General features: G+C 38.7%; 1 protein-coding gene across 5 annotated transcripts in view; it reads left to right on the forward strand.

The window, feature by feature from the left end:
* Positions 1 to 21,238, forward strand: part of MYO16 (myosin XVI) — a 395,602-nt gene that overhangs the window by 340,460 nt on the left and 33,904 nt on the right. For all 5 annotated transcript variants that reach the window (XM_032997101.2, XM_032997107.2, XM_032997106.2 and 2 more), the window contains 3 exons: positions 620 to 866; positions 2,712 to 3,019; positions 4,847 to 6,049. In XM_032997101.2, the coding sequence (XP_032852992.1) occupies positions 620 to 866; positions 2,712 to 3,019; positions 4,847 to 6,049 (1,758 nt within the window). The remainder of the gene's footprint in view (positions 1 to 619; positions 867 to 2,711; positions 3,020 to 4,846; positions 6,050 to 21,238) is intronic.

Below are 21,238 nucleotides of genomic sequence, written 5' to 3' on the forward strand. Positions count from 1 at the left end.
AAAAATGCAGACATGATGTGACAGATACATTTGAGAAATTTGCATTAAATTAATCTAATTGTTTTTGCTGAGAGGAAATGAGCAACAAAAGGTCTTTATGTCAAACTAAAATATCTTCTCAGTTTTGATTTTGATTTTTTTTTAAGTACACTGAAATATTTGAAGAATTTTTTAAAGTTGACCAAAAGCAAACAATCATTTAATTGCTATTGCATTGAATGTGCAATCGTTTATTCAGGGAATTATTCTGAAACAAACAATCTTTTGACCTTTCCAGTATAAATGCATGCTTTCACAATCTGTAGCATGCATCTAAGTTTCCAGCTGTAATGTAGTAAAAAATAATGTTCAATGAAAGTAAACATTTTGAGTTGTCATAACTCAAATTCATGAATTAATTTACTGTCAATATTTTGTTATTAGCACTGACAGCAGAAAACAGAAAGAGTTCCATTTTAGTATGTTATTTGTATGTCATCACATTTCTTTTGTTCTTTGTATAAGACTGACCAAACTTGATTCACTTGTATATACAGATGAACACACAGTAATATTAAGTTATTCACCAATTAATTAGTTGTCTTTCATTGGTCCATGTTTTCTCCTTCTGTTATGGCAGTTGTAAGAGGATTTCTAGCTCGCCAGCGCTTGCTACAGAAGATGAGCATCAAACAACAAGAGGTCACCTCAATCAAAAGCTTCTTGCAGAACGCTGAGGATATGGGATTGAAAACATATGACGCCTTGGTCATTCAAAATGCTTCTGACATTGCTCGGGAAAATGACCGGCTCCGCAATGAGATGAATGCAGCTTACCACAGGGAAAAGTTAGACTCCAGAAACAAACCAGAAGAAGGCCACAAAAGGTAAGATAAGAAATCATCTACTGTGAAGAATTAAAGTGTTTCTTCAGTTTTAGTGATTTCCTTCCCTGCTGAGAAAGTCATAGAAATGACTGAGGAATTGCAAGAGGGTTCTCAAGTATATACACAGCCTGAATCAACGTTAAGCCCTATTTTTTTCTGTATGTCAGGTAATTAGTCTAGAAACTGAATGACACCCCTAATATCCTATTTAGGGGACACTGAGCTTTATAGGAACTTATTCAAGTCTCTGAGGCACTTATTTTTTACATAAATATTTTTTAATTCTACAATAAATAGATTGTAGTTGAACTTTAATCAAACCAAATGAACAAAAGAAAAATTCCTCTAAGTTAAAATTCCAACATTGGGTAATTGTCAAGGTAATGAAAAACAGCTAGAAAGGCATTAAAATACAAAAAAAGTCCAGACTGAGAAATCCTGATTATGCATTGAACTAGGTAGATTGATTGTGAGAAGGATTCTTTCCTCTTATTTGAAAATAGGCGAATATGGTTTTTTTAAACTCCCATCTGAGTTTTCAGGAATACCTATTTTACAAATCCATCAAATGCTGGAGAACCTTTCTTTAGGAACTGAGTCCCTGATCTCTTTGCTCTCAGACAACCTCTCAATGTGCAGAGGTAGCTTTTGCAGTTAATAGGTATGTGTCTATACTATAAATGTGTCTATAACTTGCTGGACATGTAAATGTTTATTTTTCCATAGGAACTTAATTTTCATCCAGAATAATTCCCTTTGCTTTCATTGCTTTTGTCACTGACTTTTATTAAAGTGAAAATGGCAGTGCATCTGCTTAATTAGCTTCAATATCCCAGTGATTACATATTGGAGGAAATGCCTTTGTAGGAAAGACTGTAATTAAACATTACAGTGAAAACAAATTATCCACTGAGTACCATGCTTTCATCTTTAGCTATTTCATTTACTACATGGGCAGCTGGCTATATCCTGTGCATGAATTCCAGCTCTGCTGGTGATTTGCCATGCAGAAATACAATTTAAAAAAAAAAATGCTCAGGGATTTTTTGTAAAATTACAGTATAGACATCTTCTATCTAATACATTACCACTCTGAGTTAAAAGGTTTTCAATGTTTTGATTTTTGGAGGAATAAAATGTTAGAAAAATTTTTGTTAAAAATCAATTTTTTGGAAGCAGCTGATAAACATAATTTCTCAATACATATTGAAATAGCCAAAAAAAAAAGAAAAAATTGGAATAAGTAAAACTCCAAAACTGCAATTGAAATAATTAAGCATAATTTCATAATTAATATTATTGAGATTATAGCTAATAATTAAGCTTAAACAAGAAGATATATAGATATCTGGATGGAATAGTTCAAGCAGACAGTTGAAAAGGTCATCTAATATTTTAAAGATTTGCATTATCTAAATAGAATTTATAGTTGTCTTTTTAGAAAATAATGATAAAGGCTCAGCATTTGCTGCCTCAGTAATTTTCTATTAAAATGGATTTCCCAGAAATTATCATTCAGATTGAAAACCCAGCTTTTGATTGTGTGTAACAATCAAAGTGTGAACAATTCATTCAGTGAATGTCTGATCAACAATATGAAACTGCTTAAGGAAGGCTGCATTTGTGTGAAAAAGGGCCGGTGTCCTGATTTATCATGAAACAGGAAATGGAAGAAAGCTAGCAGCTTGATCTGGATTTGTTTGTCAGAAGATTACTGCACACATCCCCTCCACACAGCAGGGGAGTTGTGAGATTGTTTACCAAAAAGCTGTTGTTATGTTTGCATGAACAGGTTCATTGTTGTCGCTTGAATAATGCATCTGGGCCTCTTTTCTGTGTTTTCAGAGCTGAAGACAAGGGTGGGAAGGTCTCTGAGGACAGCTTTGCCGGCTGTCGAACGCCTAAGCACTTTCATTCCAGCTCCGTCCCTGTCCCCATGGCAGTGGATGGCTTGGTACATTCTGCGGCTGGGTCATCCATCAGATCCCCCTCCCTGCACTCTGTGTTCAGCATGGATGACAGCAATAGCCTGCCATCACCAAGGAAACAGCCTCCTCCCAAACCAAAGAGGGACCCTAACACACGACTGAGCGCTTCATACGAGGCTGTTAGTGCTTGCTTGTCGGCAGCTTCTAAGGAAACCACTAATGAAGGTTAGGCATAAAGGAAGAAACAGTCGCAAATGGTGCTCTAGGTTATTGATTTATTCTTTTCACTTTGATCCTTTTAAACACAGTCAAGCACCTTTGAAAAGTCCTGCTTTCCCGAAATATTTCAGTGGCAGTAAATAAAATTAGTCAAGTTGTCATTTGTTTCCAAATCAGCAAATAATGCTCATGTGTTCTAATTGCCTAGTTTGTCAACAACCAAAACCCATTTGCAGAACTCCCTCTAGAGACAAATGATCTGTCAACTTGAGCTACTCTTCCCCCCTGACCATTTTATTTCACCTCTCAAACTGTATGTTAAAATATCTTGCATCACTAAAACAGAATGCTCAAATCCTGAATTTCAGGAAGTCAAACATTAAATTTTCTCCTACTTTTTCTCTGTGTTCACATGAATAACTTATTCATTCAGTGGTTTATGTTTGTGCCATAACTTGCTTACAGTAATTTTTTTCTTTAGAAAGAAAGTGCTATGAAAGTCCAAAAGCTCAATGCATTATAGTGCATATAGAAAGGTTTTGAGTTCAATTGTTGTATTCTCCTTCACCCTTGAAATGAATGAGTAGAAGATGAAGGGAAGGAATGTATTCTGCTTTTCCTTGATAAGCCTGACTTGTCATGCTTTGTGTAAAGGATCCTCTATGCTTATCAGGGAAGATCCTTCAGGTTGTGTTGAAAGCTATGTATAACCATTCTCTAATCCTACATACAATGGATGGAAACATTTGCAGCTCCCTCTTGCAAAATAAGTACTGTTCTCATGTCCAGTTCATGAGATGCGAGTCCGTTTTTCTTTACCTCTTTCTTGCTTGTTCAAGCTCCATATAAGGAGAGATGAACTGTGTCCAATATACTTTTAAACTAGTATGGTTTAAGGAGCTCTGTGGTGATTTTGGCTTTCTGTGCCCAGCTCTGAAAGAGATGACTGATTTAACCAAAAAGGTCTAGCAGAGGTTTTTGAAAGAAAGACAACTGATATATGTATTTTGGTCTTAACACTAATGCTTTTATACACTCACAAAACAACTTTGGAGTTCTTCTCATATGTATGAAACAATAGGGCCAGTTTCCCTGCCGTATAACTTATTTTTCAAGAATTATGTCATTTTCCTTAGTCTTTGTCCAAAACCAGCTCTGAGTTTCACCATCTAATTTTGATCTTAAAAGATCAATCACCTAGCTATCTAGTCTGTCCGCTCCAAACGTGCCTGGAGGCTGTGAAAAGATATCTAGTTTAGTTAACTGTATATTCCATTGGGGAATTGCCCTTAGGCTATGGGATTCCCTAACTTTATAAATTATTTCCACACCTGCAGCACAAAAGAGGGAGAGATAGGCATAATATCTGCCTATAAATAGAGTTTTATAGATATTACATAAAAGGGAGATACTTCAGTTACTGGCAATAACGTGTGTCAAAGTAGCACCATGCTGAAACTCCCAGTTAAAAGCATGCCCGTCTTCCTTGGGGCAAAAGGAATAACAAGCATATATTTCCATGTGTTACAGATCTTGCAGTGAGCATTTGGATTCAAAAGATATCTCCTCACATGTTAATTCGCATCTTTTAGTGGCAATAGAGATTACCAAAGCAGATTATATGCCAAGGTAGCAAAGTCTTGTGGTTCGGAAGCTGAAAGTTCTGTATTTCATTCCTTGAGATATTTGTGCTTTTGACTGAATCCCTGTGCTGGTGACTGCTGCTCATTTTAAAACTATAAGGGCAATATTTGAAGGCTTAAAGTGCTAGATCTGTGTGAGAAAAAAATGATTTTGATCTGTTAATAACACAAACCTTTTTCACTTTCCTAGTACTGACCCGTCCAAGGCCACACAGTGATGACTACAGTACCATGAAAAAAATACCTCCCAGAAAACCAAAACGAAGTCCCAATACGAAACTTAGTGGCTCCTATGAAGAAATACCTGGCCAAAAGCCTGGGGATGTGAAACAGGCAAGCACAGTAGCTAAACCAGGTAGTTATGACACTGTGACAGTACAGAGAGCAGCTTCTGCTGATGGGCCACAACACGGTGTGTTGAGTCTCTATATGTCACAGGAAGAAGAGGAAAATGAGCCTGTCTATATTGAAATGGTAGGGAATGCAATGAAAAGCAGTTCTGCTGAAGCAGAAAGTCCAGAACAAGGAGAGTCTGTATATGAAGAAATGAAGTATTTTCTACCAGAAGAAGGAAGCAATGGTAATGGAATAATTCCAATAGTGACTGGATCTCCTCCTCTGCTGTTTGAAAGCAAGAAAAATGTTAACACTGAAGATGGAACATTGGATGGAAACTGTCATGCAGCTTTGATCTATAAAGACTCATGTGACATTCCAGCCCCTTTCCCTAACTTGCTCCCCCACAGGCCACCACTTCTTGTATTTCCTCCAACCCCTGTCACATGTTCACCTGCTTCTGATGAATCACCTCTAACACCACTAGAAGTCAAAAAGCTTCCTGTCTTGGAAACCAACCTAAAATACCCTGTGCAGTCAGAAGGCTCAAGTCCGTTATCACCACAGTACTCCAAAAGCCAGAAAGGGGAGAATGAAAGACCAGCATCTCCAGGATTGGCTGTGTTCAGTGTTTCCAGCAAAGTGACTCCTCCTTCCACACCACCTCCTCCTCTCCCCCCACCCCCTCCTCCTGTACCACCTCCTATTTCCTACCGGGCTTCCACACATTTTGCATTTCCTCCAGAGACTTGTGCTAGTTTTCTGATTAATACAGGGAAAACAAGTACAAACTCAGATCTGTCAAAAATACCTCAGAGACCAAATCCTGCTCAACTTGGATGCTCATCTTCTCCATTCTCCAAACTACCTTACTCCCCAAAGGTGGCAAGAGCAGATCACAGGAAATTGAACTCAAATTCATCGTCTTCATTTCCATACAGCCCTACAAACTCAAGGTCATTGACCAGTCCCCTTGATGAGTTAACTAGCTTGTTCAACTCAGGACGGAGTGTACTACGAAAATCTGCAGCGGGACGTAAGATCAGGGAGCCAGAAGGTAAGAGAGATCTCTGTGCTTCTGTATAGTGTATTTGTTCTGCACCAAAACTTTCTTACATTGGAAGCTAATAGAGTAGGTAAAAATGCAAAACAAAACCATTGTTTTTTGTTTTGTTTTGTTGCTTGTTTTTAAAGAAAAGTCTGTTGCAGTCAAACACATATAGAAAATACATTACATATAAAAATTACAGATCTTCAGGTTTTCTCTGAGATGTCAACTTTTCTTTACCAAAATGTTTGTATGACACAAATTCAGATGGATTATTTTTAAGATTCCAGCAGTCTCGGTAAAATAAACACAGATGTTGCATCGTATGAAAATGAGTTCATAGTATCAATCTATAGAAAAACTTTGAATGAAATATATGGCTAAGTGTCTGGTAGATAGCATGCATTTAATCTAAAGACTTTCTTTTGAGGCTTCATTATTTCTTTCCATGAAATTCTTAATTTGGTGATGCAGCCAGTATTATTGTCCTAAATAAAGCTGAGACAGAATCATGCAGCAAACTATGTTGCCCTTTTCCATCCTTTTCTTCCTACATTTCCTGTAATTTTCATATGCTTATGTGTATACCCAGTGATTACTTGATATTGTGGCTTTCCAGCATTTGGAGAACATCTTTTGTATCTAGTGCAAAAGCCAACTATAAAAATAACCTAAGCTTTCCATTTTGCTAAAGGTTTTTGAGACCACAGTCTTCAGGTACTATCAATTCATTATTTGCCATGTCCAGGTAATAAGGGGCTTAATGTTGTTACTGGAGCAAATATATGGCTCTTATGAATACTGAAAATTCATCCTGATATTAACAGATTCACTAGTGTGTTCTGTGAGGGTGAGATGCTTCTGAGCTAACTTGGTCCATCTAAAAGCTCAATATGTAGGTATGATATCCTTAGGCTATGAAGCGACAGTCATTCTGAGACTTCAGTTTCTCCCATATATTTTTCACCACTGTGTATGAGGAAAGCCTACATGATTAAACTAGTAGAGTTGTAACTTCTAAGTGATTAAAGTTGAAGTAAATCCTGGGTCTGCCTGTCAATTACAACACTGACTCCGGTCTTCATGTTACTTTTCTGATTTAAAAAATAACAAAAAGTCTCCTATTGAAAATAGTCAGTGCACTGTATACAGAAACTTCTTTCCCTAGTAGCATCACCTAAACACAAAATTTACAGAATTTAAAATTCAAAGTGAGAAAATCTCTAGACTTTTTTCTCTGATTTTTCACTTCTGTCTGTCCAAACAGCTTGTCTTAATCAAGAGCTGTGTGCAGCATATTCAAAATGGGCAATATAGAATCATAGAATCATTTAGGTTGGAAAAGACTTTTAAGATCATCAAGTCCAGCTGTAAACCTTACACTGCCAAATCCACCACAAAACCATATCCCTAAGCACCATATCTACAGGTCTTTTAAATACCTGTGACTCAACCACTCCTCTGGGCAGACTGTTCCAATGCTTGATAAACCTTTCTAGTGAAAAAATTTTTCCTAATATCCAATCTAAACCTTCCCTGGCACAACTTGAGGCTGCTTCCTGTCGTCTTATCACTTGTTACTTGTGAGGAGAGACCAACACTCACCTCACTACAACCTTTCAGGCAGTTGTAGAGATCGATAAGGTCTCTCCTGAGCCTCCTTTTCTCCACGCTAAACAGCCCCAGTTCCCACAGCCATTCCTCACTGGACTTGTTCTCTAGACCCTTCACCAGCTTTGTTGCCCTTCTTTGGACATGCTCCAGCAGCTCAATGCCTTTCTTAAGCGAGGGACCCAAAATTGAACACAGTATTTGAGGTGTGGCCTCACCAGTGCCAAGTACAGGGGGAAAGTCACTTCCCTCATCCTGCTGGCCACACTATTTCTGATACAAGCCAGGATGCTGTTGGCTGCCTGGGGACACTGCCAGCTCACATTCAGCTGGCTGTTGACCAACACCCCCAGGGCCTTTTCTGCTGGGCAACTTCTTTACAGCCACTCTTCCCCAAGCCTGTAGCATTGTATGGGGTTGTTGTGACCCAAGTGCAGGACCCGGCATTGAGCCTTGTTGAACCTCGTACAATTGGCTTCAGCCCATCGATCCAGCCTGTCCAGATCCCTCTGTGGAGCCTTCAAGATCCCAGCCTGTGGAGACTGTTGATCGAGCAGATCAACAGTCTCACCCAACTTGGTGTCATCTGCAAACTTACTGAGGGTGCACTCAATCCCCTCGTCCAGATAACTGATAAAGATATTAAATAGAACTGTCCCCAATACCGAGCCCTGGGGAACACCACTCGTTACTGGCTGCCAACTGCATTTAACTCCATTCACCACAACTCATTGGGCCTGGCCATTGACTTCAAAGACAGTGAAGAGTACACCTGTCCAAGCCACAAGCAGCCAGTTTCTCCAGGAGAATGCTGTGGGAAACAGTGTCAAAGGCTTTACTGAAGTCCAAGTGAGCAACATCCACAGCCTTTCTCTCATCTACTAAGCATGTCACCTTGTCATAGAAGGAGATTAGGTTAGTCAAGCAGGACCTGCCTGTCATAAACCCATGCTGACTGGGCCTGATCACATAGTTCTCCTGGACATGCCTTGTGATGGCACTCAAGATAATCTGCTTCATAACTTTCTCCAGGTCTTCTTGTGGATGAGTGTCACATTTGCTAACCTCCAGTCAACTGTGACCTCCCCAGTTATCCAGAACTGCTGATAAATGATTGAAAGTGGCTTGATGAGCACTTCCACTAGCTCCCTCAGTAGCCTTGGGTGGATTCCACCAAGCCCCATAGACTTGCATGTGTCTAAGCGGTGCAGCAGGTCACTAATCATTTCCCCTTGGATTATGGGAGCTTCATTCTTCTCTCTGTCCCTGTCTTCCAGCTCAGGGTGCTGGGTCCCCTGAGGACAACATGTCTTACTATTAAAGACTGAGGCAAAGAAGGCATTAAGTACCTCAGCCTTTTCCTTGTCCTTTGTCAGTATGTTTCTCGCCACATCCAATAAAGGATGAAGATTCTTCTTAGCCCTCCTTTTGTTGTTAATGTATTTATAGAAACATTTTTTATTGTCTTTTACAGCAGTAGCCAGATTAAGTTCTAGTTGGGCTTTGGACCTTCTAATTTTCTCTCTGCATAACCTCATGATATCTTTGTAGTCCTCCTGAGTGGCCTACCCCTTCTTTCCAAAGGTCATAAACTCTCTTTTTTTTTCCTGAGCCAAGATGGTGGTCTTCCCTACCAGCTCATCTTTCAGCACACAGGGATGGCCCGCTCCTGCACCTTTAAGATTTCCTTCTTAAAGAATGTCCAGCCTTCCTGGACTCCTTTGCCCTCAGGACTGTCTCACAAGGGACTCTGTCAACCAGGCTCCTAAACAGGCCAAAGTCTGCCCTCTGGAAATTCAAGGTAGGAGTTCTGATGACCTCCCTCCTTCTCTGAGAATTGAAAACTCTCATTTAGTGATTGCTGTGCCCAAGATGGCCTCCAACCATCACATCACATTCAAGACCTTTTGCTGTTTGCAAACAAGTCCAGCAGCACCTTCCCTATTTGACTCCCTCACCAGCTGTGTCAGGAAGTTATCTTCCACACACTCCAGGAACCTCCTAGACTGTTTTCTCTCTGTTGTATTGTATTTCTAGCAGACATCTGGTAAGTTGAAGTCCATCACAAGAACAAGGGCTAGTGATTGTGAGATCTCTCCCAGCTGCTTACAGAATATTTCATCTGTCTCTTCTTCCAGGTTGGGTGGTCTATAACAGACTCCCACTGTGATATCTGCCTTGTTGGCCTCCCCCCTGATTCTTACCCATAAACACTCAATCCTTTCATTACAATCATCAATCTATAGACAGTCAAAACACACCCTAACATACAGGGCTACCCCACCACTTCTCCTTCCTTGCCTGTCCCTTCTGAAGAGCTTATAGCCATCCATTGCATCACTCCAGTCGTGTAAGTCATCCCACCATGCTTCTGTGATGGTAACTATATCATAGTTTCCCTGCCGCACAACGGCTTCCAGGTCCTTCTTTTGTTGCCCATGCTACATGCACTGGTGTAGATGCACTTCAGTTGGGCTATTAATCCTGACGCTTTTTTTTTTGAAATATAAAACAAAACAGCAGAGAATGGGATAGATTATCTTCTTATTCATTGTCTATTTTCTTAAATATATACTGCTCCGTTGATTTTAGTATTATATTTATGCAGCTATAATATAAAAGAAGCAGGTGTTTGTGCTTACTCTGGCTATGTGTATGTATGTCTGTGTGCCACCCTATCTCTCTGTCCCTAAGAACCTTGGCAGCCCTCAGGCAAAACCCCTTTCAACCAAATACAACAAGGAGATAAAGGTCTCAAAATAAAACTGGTTTTTACAGGTTCCATGAAAGTTAGTGGCTGGGTGGAGACAAGAGACTTATACTGGGAGAAAGGCTCCTACAAGCTATCAGAGAAACCATGGTGGACAGAACTCTTGTGAGTCCTCCAGACCTTGAAAAATGTTTAATTGGACCTTGAATGTTCCTAGTTGACAAATTCAAGCAGCCATGAGCTATGAACTGAGACCTCATCAGTTGTCAACCTGAAAAGAATGTCTTGTTTGTTATTCTGAGTACATGAATTGATAAAATTGGTAAATGCAGTAGTTTTGCTGGTTTTGGCAAAATTACTTTATAGCATTCAATGCCTATAAATATATGTAGCATGGGTTTTTGTTTTGGTTTGTGGATTGTTTTGTTTTGGTTTGGTTTGGTTTTTTAAGTTGGTCGTCTTGTTTTATTATATAGATAATACATTTTTATCTGCTAGGATGTAACTATTAAAGTCAGCCCTTTGGATGCATCCTCTCAAGTCTGTCTCAGTGTACCTAGTGAGAAAGTGTGGTAAGCCTACTCCAACCAAGTTACAAAACTGACCTTTACCCTAAAAAAAATGTTGCTTTGGGGTAGAGAACTTTTGCAAATACAATTTTCAACTAAATGTGACCAAGATGGAGTTCGTCTTGGGTCTGCTGTGGGTTGAAGCTAGTGCATTAACAGAAGATACCATTAAAAAACTATAAATTTACCTTTCATATGGAAAATGTTGTACTTCTAAATATTTCATCAAGGCAGCACTAAGTATGAAAGATCAAAGTTCAAGAAAGATATATGATAAAAAACCTGAATCAATATTTGATGAGCTAGGAAGCTAGTGTATACTAAATGCAGTTACATATGAGTATTTCAGTGATGAGATGGATTGAAAGTAACAAAGAAATACAGGTGAATGTATGTGTGTGTTTTTACAATTTGCCTTTTTTCATGTACTACATTTGCTCAGTTAATTTCTAGAGTAACAGCTGGAAAAAAATATTTTTTATTTAACTTCTGATGTAAAGTAATAATATGACAATCAGCAGAGTGGACTCTGTTATGTAAAACTAGAAGTTGTCCATGTCTTACCTTCTGATTTTTTATCACCTATTGCCTAATGCATATTAAGTTTCTGGAAGACTCCTCCCTTTCTTCCTTTTGTCATTTTCAGTATTTTATTTATAGGAGATAATATCGTAAAAAAAAAAAAAAAAAAAAAAAAAAATTATTAAAATTGAAGACATAGCCTGAGCAGCACTCTGTAATGTGCAATTTCCTTTATTTCCATAAGCTATAGTCTGCGAACACCCTTAACTAAAACCAGAAAGTAAAATTGTGGGCCATTTTAAAGTCAAGGAGAGTTACCTGTGGGAATCAATAAGTTTCTGTATGGGATCATCAGCCTTGGAGATAAAAGCTTCCTTGACAATAAAAGTGCAATATAGACAGATCCCCCAACATGCCTCCATCTTGCCTGGAGGAGTAATTTCAAGGCCTGAGAACACTGATGTCCTTTTTGGCTCCTGACCTATCCTTGGGAAATGATTGTCCAGAATTACAATAGAACGAATTCATGGTTTTCTGATGGGCTGTGGACTTATTGTGAACTGAAGTGAGAGCATCATAAAGGCAACAACAAAAAAATAATCAGATGGCAACAACTGTCATTAGTTGGTGGCCTAGTCTGACCATTTTTTTATACAACAGTAGCATCTACTGATTCAAGCAATGATCAGGATCATATCGTATTCAATTTCTTGCAAAATACTTTACATGTAATAAGAGAAGTTTTCTGCTCTGCAGAACTTATAATTTAAATAAGCAAAACTGTAGCAGGTGAGAACTGAGATAAAGTGATTTCTCCAAGGTTGAAAAAGGTTGTCACTGAAGCTGTATTGTTAGACAGGGATTTCCTTTTCCTCTACCTGAAACAAGACTTAAGTGCATATAAGCAATAATGCACACACACACATACAGGTTTTTTTTTCTATTCTCCCTGATTTCTAGAATTAGAAACTTTAGTTTGCAAGACAGATAGAAACTGAATGGTTGTTTTCAGAGGTCTTACTCAGATATTTCTATACAGGACCTTAGATTTGTATTAGACTTCATGAAACACAATTCAATGACTTAAAACCCACATTCTCTAGCAGAATGTACAAATATTTTTAACTATTCAACATATGAAACATTCCATATATACGGAAGAGACAATTACAGGTTTAAGCATTTCATATTAAATATTTGTGGAGCAAGGACAGAATTTTTTCCTCCACACAGATGTATGATACTCAGATTGCTTGGTCGTAGTGTTATTTCTCGATTGGTACAGTTGATACTATATTATTCCATACAAAGAGGAATCATTGCAGCTTCAGAATAAAAAATGGAATAATTCCTAGCACATCATCCATACTCAGATTGGCAGAGTGAGTATTCATGTGGATTCTGAAGGGAAAGGAGCAAAGGAAATACGATTTTCCCTTAACCTGGATAAATTTCCTTACCATCAGGCTATTGAGATAAAGACCTAATACCTTCTCTCCTTCCTGCTTGTTGAGAAAAGATTGGCGTGGATGCTTGACTTCTGTGTCTGAGCAAAAGAAAATGTGCAAACTTCCAACCCACAGATTTAGACGCCTAAGAAATAAAATTAGGAAGAGCTTTCCTTTATGTAGCTCATCAATGTAGAGGCTTCCAAGATTTGTGAAATATTGTTAGTGTTTCAATACAAGTAGATCTGCATGTGCAAGTCTATACATGCTTCAGTGACCTATTCCTTTCCAAAACAGTTTAGTAACTTATGTAATAACAACAGAAAAAGCATGCAAATATTATATTGTTAACAAAATATCAGTACTATTCAAATGTTTGCCCAATATCTTTGGCATCCATTAACTATATAAATCCCTTCTTTACCTTCTTCCTAAGTGAGGTATTTCCAAGGGAGGTAGCTTCACATATCAGCAAATAAAGCATTGGAAGGAAGATATTACAAATGACAAATAATGCAGATATTTAGCCGTACCTAGTTGGGACTAAAGCCTGCCAAATACTCTATTGAAATTGGCTTAAACTTGGAAAATAACAGGATTTAATGTGTATGTATAGGGAGTACTGTCCTGTCAAAGGCAGGTATCCCTTTGGTAGCTAGTAAATAATTTCCCTCTATCAGCAGATTAGAGCAAGCTATTATGCAGCTAACATCTCAAATAGTGGATTGCAAATTAAATCCGCAATGGGGTTTCTGAGATGAAATCCCAGTCCCTTATCCTCTAAGCTACTCAGCTTTTTCTCTTAAGCAACTTCATAAAGATAATAGTCATATCTGCATCTCATTATTCCTACATTATATTGATACAATGTAATAGTTTTACTTTCTTTGTGGCAAAAGCTAACAACTTACAAACCATGAGTAATGCAAAAAACTGTGTTTTCACCTTTCATCTTTTACCTGTGAATGCTGGAGGAATGATTACATGAGGCATTGGACTTCTGTAACATCTTTCAATAAAAATTCTCAAAGCATTAAAACTTTAATGAATTAAACTTCACAACACTTCGCAGAAAGAGATTAATATCTGTTTATATAATTGCCTTAATTACCAGGGAGTGAGGGTGACTTTCTGTGACTAATTTTCAGATTAGATATCTAAACACAGGAGAGTCATCACTCTCTGATTCACTATGGACTACTTGCAGCTCTCAGTCTGAATCTCTTGCAGTAGGTACAGAAAAGTGAGAGAAAGGCAAAGCACTGCTAGTAAGAGGTTAATGTGAGTCATAAAAAAATGCCCATACTTGGCTAGCCTTAGATGCTCTATGCAGAAAATTACAAAGGAGAAGACAGAACTGCTGGCAATATGGTTGCCATCCAGCACATGCTGGGTGATTTCTCTGAGGAAATAAGTGTGGTTTGGATTATGGTAGCAGTAAAAGGGGTTAGAAGAATCTAAAGAAAGGACCCTCCATTTCTGTTTGCAGAATATTTATGAACTTTTCTATAGCCTGAAAGATACCACCTTAACCAGCAGTCTTCTCATCTGTAAATCTGCTGTTATCTGGATAATTTCTCACAAAAAAAAAGATCTGTTGTTTTAGGACAAACACAATATACCAAGAATAATGTTCCATTTCAGAATCTCTGAAAATTTATATATTTTACTGCTGAAGAGTTTTTTGGGTTTCTGTTATGAAAATTTTTTTCACTGTAGAGTTTATCTTCCTGGTTGATTTCACTGTTTGCTCTTACAGCCTAAAATCATGTAATGTGTAATTTGCTTTGGTTTTCTGTTCTGATATGGAAAAGAGGCTTTGTGTGTGATTACCATAAACAATTTTAACCTGAAAATTATGAGAAGAACAAATCAAGTCTCATTTTCAGGTGAAAAAAAAAATGGATATTGTCATAAACCTTTATTATATTAATTTTGCATTTGAAATACTTCTATTGAAAATAAAATCAAATCTTTAGCATTCTCCACACATTTCCAAAGCCTATATCCAGTCAAATAGAGGTTGGTGGAGACTGTGCAGCCCCAGGATCACACAGGAAATATCACTGCATTTTTGACATGATCACATACTGTAAGTATCTACAGTGGTCAGAAAGAGATCTTGGAGTAGATGGACCCTGGGTCTGACCCAGTACAGGCTCTCTCATATCCATACCTAGTCACTGCTTAACAGGACAGAAGTTGAGGAGAAATAATTGCATCGACTTCTCTGTTCCTTTTACATGGTCCATTTCTGAGAACTGCAGGCATGCCTTTTAAATTACTGATTCTTTTTTGCTTTCTTTCCGCTGGTTTGGATTTAGTTTGTGTTCCTTTCATCATGTCTGATATTGGAGCACAATGACCACACCATACTGGTTCAGTTTAGTGTATTTCAATCCTATAGATTTTAATAATATCCCACCTTTAACAGTTAGTTACTTTGTTCATTCAGGTAGACATTTACAGGATTATTATATAACAATGTATTTTCTTCACCATCTGATGCAACATCGTTATTTCAAATTCAGCAATGGTTTGGAAAGTTGTCTCATTACTAACAGTGTTGTGGGCTTCTTTAAATAGTAAACAGTCTTCAGTATTTTTTATCTGTGATCCAAGATGCAGAACCATGAAGGGCTTTGTTTAGGAACCACTAAATCAATAACTGTAAACCAAAGATACATTAATGTGAGAAATTAGCCATATGTGAGAGAACAAGGAAAATGAATTAAAGCACAATTCCATTCCTGATACCAACAAAGAATAGGGCTATTTGGCAGTAAACGTCATATCACTTACTATTACAGTACTACAGGCATTTGGGACATAGTAGCGAATGAAATTTGAACACACATTTTAGTGAAAGTCTCTAATTAAATTCACAACTTGAGTGAGAAATCTGTTAAGATTCTTTTAACTTATTTACATCCATCTCAGCATTAAATCATCTTTTGCGTAGATCCTCAGTAGAGAACAATAATTCCATTTCACAAAAAATGTCAAGATTGTGACATTTATTTTTGTTTTGCCCTGGAATGAAAGTCAAGCATTCTGAAATTCTGTGCAAAAATAAATATTCTTTCATGTCCAGTCTTTCAAAAATGTTTGGAAGGTATTGAAATGGTTTGCCTCAAACAGAGTAAAATGTTTTATACTGAAAATGTTAACAATTCAATGTGTTGACTTTTTATTTTTGGACCTAGATAATTTCAAGGCAGGCCGTTTCAAAACCAGTCAGATTGTCATTTAGGGGTATGTCTACGCAGCAACTGAAGATGTGTTTCAAACAAGCCAAGCTACTTATAAACTCACTGGCTTAGGTATCCAAAATCAATGCAGTTGTGAGTGTGCAAACTCCAGCCCCTCAGTGATGACCCAAAGCTCTGGACGGGACTCATGCAGGTCACCGTGAAAGTCTGTAGATCCATGTGTGTGGATGGTGTTCATGTTCCAGCATTGGCATTTTGTGGGGCTGGATAGAGAAAAAAAGAGAAGATAGTTGGAAAGAGATTGGGAAAAACACTTGGTCATAAACATGAGGATGCTGTGACCCTCATGCTGTCTCCACTCCTCTGCACTCTGCTGTTGAGAGGATTGGAGAGTGTTTGGAAGTGGAGCACTAGAAGCAGGAGTAGCAGTTTGGAGCATCTGTCTTCTCCCTGGGGCCAGTAGTAAGTGGGATGATAAAGAAGCCTTCAAGTTCAGTGCTCTTTTGGCTTGTGTTTTCACTCTATTTTAAAATGAGAAACATGAAAATTAATTTTATCCTTCGTGTAGTGCAATTTTTAAAAGAAAAAACATATGAAAAAATTAGACCTGAAGTCCCACATTTCATTATTTCTTTTAGCTCTTTCCTTAAGGACTGTTTGCAGTATGATACTGACATACTAGTGGTATGTAGTGACAGTTTTTAGCCGCAGGTTGGCTATATATGTGCACAGTATGGATGTTTCTCACACTGCATCTGTGGTAGCCATATGTTCTTTCTTAGAGGTTCACAGAGGTGTCACTGACCATCAGTGTATCCCTTCAAAATGAACTTAAAAACAAGCTAAAGAAAAATCTAAATTCAGTTTTTAGTTTGGAAGTGCACTTCAAAAGCAAATTGGAAAGGTTGTCTGAGAGGTTTTCCAGAACAACTGTCCCTGTTTGGTGGGCAGGATTACAGGTGATCCAAAAATATTCCTAGGATTGTCTATCAGGATCTGCTCAAACAATTTATCTGCCCAGTGCAGTCACTTACGTGCTAAGACTTGTGCATTGCAGTCAGTGCCAGAGCTGGTATGAGAGAGATCCTGAAAAATCTCTGTAGAAGTATTCTGTGGGAAAAATAAATAGAACTGATGTGATGCTGTTGGCAGTAGCAAATCCCTGCATGTTTGTTTGTTTGGGGTTTTTTTGTTTGCTTATTTTTACAATATTTGCAACTGTGTTTGAGGGGGAGGAAGGTTGAGACAGTGTCTCATCACATAATTCCTTCCAACAGCAGCTAAAGCCCAGCAGTAATGGCTGTTCTGTTACTGAGATACCACACACAAATGTAAACAAACTTAAATGTCTGCCTTCAAAAAGAACTGCTGCATCCACATTAGTTAGAAGAAAACAGTTTAAAAAAGGGAAGCTGTGTTTTTTACCAAATTACCTCCTCCTTTTCCAGCGCACCAGCTGTTTTTTTAACCACACAAACATAAGAAATGGACCCTTTGGTCAGCCAATCAACACACCTAACGGTAAACAAAACTATTACAGAGTAAAATCATCTACTTTTTTCCATATTAGACTTGAAAAGGTGGGGAACAAGGGAACATGGAGGGAAGAAATGCTTCACCTAAGGCAGGAAATTGTCCCGAGCAATGCTGTCCTCCTTCTTGCCCTCTGTGGTTAGTAATGGACCACAGAAAGGCCTGCAGAGTTTGGTTCCTAGAGAAGATGGGGTGAATGACATCCCCAGTCTCTGAAACACATGCACTGAGTGGACTCTAGCACACTTGCTGTATTAAAAAGGTATTCCAAGTTCTTGCTCAGATACTCTCAAGCAGGAGAAGTGGCAGCCTGTCCAGATATTCTTCATCCATTACCAGTATCTAGGGAGGCTGTTTTCTCCACTTCAGCAGCAGTATTCTTTGTCTCATGTTGGGAACAAGCCTAATTCAAACAATCAGGAGTCCTCCAGACAGGGAAAGAAGGCACTGCCATTATCTATCTCCCCCACCAGCTCTGAAAGTTTAACTGACCCAGAGATGTCCCTAACATTACTTCTAGGAAGGAGGGAATGGTTTATCGCTTGTAATGATTGTCACTAAAATAAATGTAAAATAAGATAAGAGCACTATCTTCCCACCAGCACAAGTCCATCAGAGAAAAAAGCAGAAGAAACCTTTCTGTTATAGGTGTTTACTTTCCATAGCTGTGAAGTGATTTACAAAAAAAGTGATTGGGCTGGTGGTTCTTAAGGTCTGAACCAGACCTAGGAGTTCCTGCATTTGCTTCAGCAACTTCCTTCTCACTACCAGCCTTACCTTCTGAACTCTGGCTGATTGGTGCCATACCTCAGAGGAGCTCTTTACCTCCAGCAGCCTGAGTTTTGTCACCTGATGTTCTTCGTGGCCTGCATCTCCTCTCTTTGCTTTCCAGTGTTCATACAGAGCTTCCACGAATGCAGCTTCCCAGAGCAAAGTGGTTTCTTTCTGTATTTACCTGCTCTGTTGAAGAATGTGGATTCTGGAGTGGCTTGTAACACCCTCTGATAGCTCCACTTACACAGCTCAGAGAGAAAGGGTGCTGGAAGTGGCAGTACAAACTCATTGCTGCCTATCCTAGGAGCATCACTGCAGAGGGAAATCTTAGACAATTGCTGCTGTAAGGGCAGGCTTTGTGAGATGAAATAAATCAATGAATAATTATTGCCTCTGATGGCAGCGGCAGCCGGCAGCACAGCTATGAGGGTGAGACAGGCAGTACACGCTAATAGGCTGGGGGAATCCTGTCTTGACAGTTCATCCTGCTCCATTTCTTTCAGCAAATAGGATGCATCTGTTTGCTTCCAGCTCTCAGCAGACAAAGTAAACAGTCATGCTACAGCAGGTCACAGTGTGACTTCGTGTGGGTAAACTGAACTACAGTGAAGCAATATGAATATATCCAGTGAAAGGGCACCCAAGACAATATGTGCTGAGGGTAGCTAGCAAATGCCATGGACAAGGAATGTCTCAACAATAAGTCAGAGCAAAACAGGAAGTGCCAAAGGCATTTTTCAAGGTGCAACAAAACACAGTGGTAAACACTCAAGCCAAAATAGAATGTCCTGTTCTTATTTAACCTTCTTCTCCCTTTCCTTCATCAAAAAATATCTGCATAATTTCTGCAGTCGCCATCTTTTTTCTTTTTTCCTCACTTCACAATGTCCACTTACTACACTAAATGTAACAAATATTCGGGGTTGGCCACTAGGATTCAGGGTATTCCTGACTCTCCCAATAAAGAGTGAAAGCATAAATCAGGAATCCCTTCTGTCTGCAATGTCTTGTCTTTCAGATAATGGTTAATGGGATCCATCAGTTCTCATATTCACATGCATAATGACAAGCTGCTTGATTTGAAATTTCCATTTTGCTGGATGCCAGCCACCGGTTTCAAGGAAATCAAGCTATTTAGCTTTTAGATTCCATAGTAGCCCAGGTACAAAAAGCTTCTCCTCCTGTATTACATTAATTTATCTGCCAGAATGTATGCATGTTCCAGATTTCATAGATACTAATGAAGTGTGAATGGCTGTGGATCTCGGTAACTAAAACCGTATATTGATTACTGGTTACAAAAAGTGATGTTTGTCATGGATGAAGAAATAATGTTTGACATTATCCTGGGATTTATTAAAGACTTTAAATTATAAGAAAGGGAACTATTTCCCCCTTTTTTCATACGTATATTTCCATAATTTTAGGTGTTACATATTTTTGTAGGTTTTGTTCCTTTGTTGAAAAGCTTTTAAGCTTTTTCTATACTATTTGTGGTTTCTGTTTTATGGGGCTGATGATTTTGTTCACCAGGACAGAGGTTGTTTCTACTTTGGGATCTAAGTACATCCTGCCTCGCTTGTAGCACTGAAATTCCTCAGCTGGGAAGTCAGCCTTAGCTCTCTGTTTACCTAATGAAAAGGAACATGTGACTTAAAAGAATGGTCCAGGTATGAGTCAGATCAGATCAAGGGGTGTGTATGACTTACATTTACACTAGAGCAAAACAAGGGAGAACCTGCTCTCCCCATATAGTCAAGAAGAAACTTTTAAATGTGGCTTCAGCAGAAACTGTACGGCAGTTCAGTGCCCCACTAGCCCCATCTGGTTTGAGGTTGCTTTTCTTCCATATTTTTCCTTTTCTCCTGAGATGGATTTAATGTTGACCTCTCATTTCTGATTGCGGTAACTGGTGCTGTCAAGGCTATGTCTGTTTTAGTAAATGAGCCATTGCCAGGGAATGTCCTGGGTACGGCAGCTCAGTCCTCTGTGCAGTCAAAGTGCTAGAGCAGTCCCTGGCATGGTTTTGGACCTGGCAGGCTGGCTCCCTTCCAGACAGATCTGGGCATAGTTCAGGAAATGGCACAGCCCGGGGACTATTCCCAGTAGGCAACTTGGATGCAGCCTCTCTGCTGTGGAGGGAAAGAACGCATAATAACGTAGACATGGATCCCTTACCATTTGCCTCGGGGCCAGAGCACAGTTACGATCACGTTTGAATTACCAGGATAGACAAAGCAAGAGGCCCTCTGTTTTTGCCTGGTATTATGAATCCCTTGGTGCTTTGGCAGTGCTGCAGAAAGCATCCAAGGTAAGCATGAATCTGATCCAAAACCCACTGAAAGCAGTGGAGGCCTTCTGTTGTTATTAATGAGTTTTCAGTCAGACTGTAAATGAGCACTAAATGTTAAAAGGAGAAGTATTTGGGAAAAAAAAAAAAAAAAAAAAAGAACATACGGGAACAGATAAACATTATAGATATACCTACTTTTAAAGAAAGGAGAGTCAAACCAGGGGCTTTGACAGAAAAAACAAATACAGCCCAACCAGCTGAGTTACTGCTGGGCTTTTAATAACATACTGTTGTTTCATGTCTTGCTGCACCGTCTATGGTGACTCCACCTAAATGCCGATATCAGTCATGGATTTGTACTTTGCTTTAGACTTTATGAAATAGTCTAAATGCATATTACGAAATTAATAGCTTCTCAAAATGTTTCAGTACTGCATTTTAATCTGTCATCTGAATAGAGCCTATACTGGCCCATTTTCTAATTTGGTGATAACAGCATTAATTCAACCTAAATACTACTTATGAA

Source organism: Tyto alba, unplaced genomic scaffold, assembly GCF_018691265.1.
Source record: "Tyto alba isolate M040663 unplaced genomic scaffold, T.alba_DEE_v4.0 Super-Scaffold_45, whole genome shotgun sequence".
In the NCBI taxonomy this organism is placed as follows: Eukaryota; Metazoa; Chordata; class Aves; order Strigiformes; family Tytonidae; genus Tyto; species Tyto alba.